Here is a 3,359-nt window from a genome sequence, read left to right as displayed (position 1 = left end):
CACAGGTATACAGGTATGATATCTCAACATACACTTTTAAACTTATTTATCAAATCCTGTCATAATCACCTGATTAGATATTCACAGAAATATGCTTGCTTTAAAAACTAAAAATGTTTCAAATGTCTCTTTCAACAAAATGTTAAAAATAAAAACTTAAAACAGTGTTGCACAGTTTAGTATTGTAGCACAATGTTGTATTTGTTGTCTTTTGCTGTTTCTCTGACTGTATTATACTCATACCTGATCTCCATTCGTTGTACATCTGAGGATTGAGACTAAATCATGATGTTGACCACTGCAGCTCTTATTCTCATTGTCACCAGTAAAGTTGTCCTAGGACAGGTAAGCTTGAATTAAGAGTATGTATATTACTGTACAATCATGATTATATTATTACTAAGGTTATTATCATTTTTGGATAATGTAATCATTGGATACAGGATGACAGACTGGCTGTTAAAAGACAGAGATATCCATTGAATATGGCAGAGGATTCAGTTGATAATCTGTATGAAGGCTGTACAGAGAAGATGGAAAAATTGGTGGAGACAAAATATCTACCTGAAGAAATCACTGCTAACATATCAGGCTTTGGAACAGTTTGGGAAAACAGTGAAAATAACATCCCTGGACCAAAAGACAATCTGAAAAGAAACCATTTAATTGCCATTTCTGTGTATACTGGTGTTATAGTATACAGTAAATTTAATCAGGATGTTAGGAGCGGTAAACAGAAATACAAAGAAAAGACATTCAAATGGTACTCGCTTCATTTTTGGTTGACACAAGCGATACAGACTCTAAAGAAGACTGAAAAGGGATGCAAGTCAACTTATCGTGGTACCAATGTTACATTTCATGGTGTCAATAACACAGAGATTCGTTTTGGCTCATTTGCGTCCTCCTCTCTTGATCGTAAAGTAACAGCTGATTTCGGAACTGAATCTTGTTTTGAAATCGAGACTTGTCACGGTGCTGATGTGTCAAAGTACTCCCAGTTTCCTAATCAGAAAGAGGTGTTGATTCCCCCGTATGAGACATTTAATATCACTGATATCAGGAACGGTCAGAAGGGTGACTGGTGTAATACTGTGTTTGTGTTGGAAAGCTCTGGAATAAGAAGTGACTTAAACTGTGCAGTGGCATCAGCCGATTCCTAGATATATCTCTTTCGCTGTGGCTGACCAGCTTTTACATCTTCGTTCATTTCTCTTTTTTATATTAAATATAACTTTCACTTCTTATAGAGCTCCACACATAACATGCAGGAAAAAATGATATCCTGGCCATGAATTTGTCAGGATCCTGCCTGAATCTTGTTTTGTATTATATCTAGTCATGTTGGTAGGGTCCTGACAGTACAATGTTTTGTGTGGGAAATGCGTGGTCTCAATGAGCTCGTTAACATGTACACCAATAATGCGATTATTTCCAATAATCAGAGTAAGGACTTAATCGCAGTAAGACGTTACATGACTGGAGCTAACCTCTTCACGTCTGTTTTCATGCAGTTTTTATTTTCGGATTATTCACACATATGCAGAGCACAAATGATGAACTCGCATATAACTATATACATTGTTATAATATTCACATTATAACGTTAACTATAAAAATATAGTTTTGAAAATGTTTTTATATTTAAGATAATAGAGGAGTTCACACCATAACTATAACGAAACACCTGTTCCCCTCATAACTCCCTATTTAATGTCCTTGTGTTTGATGTTCTTCACTCGTGCGTTTTTTTCTTGCTACCCGAGTTTTGTGACCAATTTATCCCTAGTCTAGTTTAGTGTCAAGTTTAATCTAGTCCAGTTAGTATTTTGTATTTCAGCCTTGTTTCATGTTCTTTGCCCCATCGTGGATTATTGTTTTGCTGTTTTCTCATTTTGTTTAATAAAGTGTACATTGTGTTTCTACCCGTGTCTGCACTTGGGTTCATCTTGAATTAAGAATTTATTCCCACGATTTATCAGTGGTAGAAAGAGTACTGGATTTTTATACTTAAGTAAAAGTACTGCTATTTGGAAATAATTCACTTGAGTACAAGTAGAAGTACTGAAAAATAATATGACTCAAGTAAGAGTAAATAAGTAGTTGGCTGAAAAACTACTCAAGTTACTGCGTTACAAAGTACTTTGATAAACCAAGAAAACTTTTCAAATTGCCAGTAGAAAAGAACAGAACTACAAAGTGTTTTAACTAACAACATTTATTGAAAAATAGGACTTGTAGGAATAGTAGTTGAATCCATCATGTTTAAATTACTCAAGTAAAAGTATCACAATTTAATTGTACTCAAAAAAGTAGAAAAAATAAAGTACTTTAACGAAAGTATTTACTTTCCACCCCTGCGATTTATTAATACATGAGCATATTCAGGGTGCGATTTGTGAAAAAAACAGAGGGGGGGATGTTTTCATAGGCGTCGATTTCGGCGACGGTGGGTACACACCATATTTCGTCATGAGTCATTTTGTACCCACCACTAGTTTTAACTTTTTTGATTGTTTTCAGTGGTTATGAAGAGCAATATGAGAGAGAAATTTGGTAATTATTGTCCGACCTAAACAAAAATCCATTATAATATTATTATTTTTTTTATATTTTTCTAATTTAAATATTTCTAATATTCAGAAATGCGCTCTCCGCTCACGAGCTCTGATCGGAACAAACCCGAACCTCACTCTCTGCTGAACTTGCGCAGAAACATAAAAATATAACCAGCTTTTCAAAATAGTTTTAAAACTAAAGATTTATACTATTTTAGCACAAATTATGAGCTTATTGACGATTTTTTATAATTCTTGACATAATGCGTCTCTGTCCACAGCACATTTCAAAACATTTTAATTCATAAAATAAATCATGAGAACATGAACTCATCACTGCATTTGCAGGAATTGTAAAATCTTTTTTCTTATTAACTCATGAAGCAGCCTAACGCAATATTTTTACTGTAATAGCTTTTTTTCCCCCACACATATGAACTGTGATCATGCACAACGAAAAAACATGCAATAATTAAATCTTGAATGGCAAAACTATATGGCACAATGTAGTGTCAACTTAAACATAAATATGAACAATGTATTGATTGCTAAGTTAAACCATTACAGTAGAAACCGTTTTAATGCTGCTTTTAAAGTAATAACATTAACTTTACACCGTGATGCTTTACAGTGATTTACAGTGAAATTATAGAAAAGTCAGATGCATTATGTGTTAGTCACTTAGCCTCATTTGCGCAAACTGGACGCGCCCGCGCCTCGCTAAACGCCTCATCGGCATTTATCTGTGTAACTTCTGCCATTCTCAGTGGTTTGACTGGGACACTAACTCTGCTTGTCATC

At 34.4% G+C, this 3,359-nt stretch overlaps 1 protein-coding gene across 1 annotated transcript; it reads left to right on the top strand.

Annotated features, from left to right (window-relative positions):
• Window positions 1-492: 492 nt before the first annotated feature.
• On the top strand, window positions 493-1,823 carry LOC141362780 (ecto-ADP-ribosyltransferase 4-like). Its single transcript, XM_073865008.1, has one exon. It carries the CDS (start codon window positions 534-536, stop codon window positions 1,161-1,163), a length of 630 nt encoding a protein of 209 aa, XP_073721109.1. The 5' UTR covers window positions 493-533; the 3' UTR covers window positions 1,164-1,823.
• Window positions 1,824-3,359: the final 1,536 nt, after the last annotated feature.

Source organism: Misgurnus anguillicaudatus, unplaced genomic scaffold, assembly GCF_027580225.2.
Source record: "Misgurnus anguillicaudatus unplaced genomic scaffold, ASM2758022v2 HiC_scaffold_29, whole genome shotgun sequence".
Classification (NCBI taxonomy): domain Eukaryota; kingdom Metazoa; phylum Chordata; class Actinopteri; order Cypriniformes; family Cobitidae; genus Misgurnus; species Misgurnus anguillicaudatus.
The sequence above is the reverse complement of the archived record's forward strand: the minus strand, read 5'-3'. Positions and strand labels throughout refer to the sequence as shown.

Excerpts from the sequence above, each read along its gene's own strand:
- LOC141362780 (XM_073865008.1), top strand. The coding sequence starts at position 534 with ATGGAAAAATTGGTGGAGACAAAATATCTACCTGAAGAAATCACTGCT.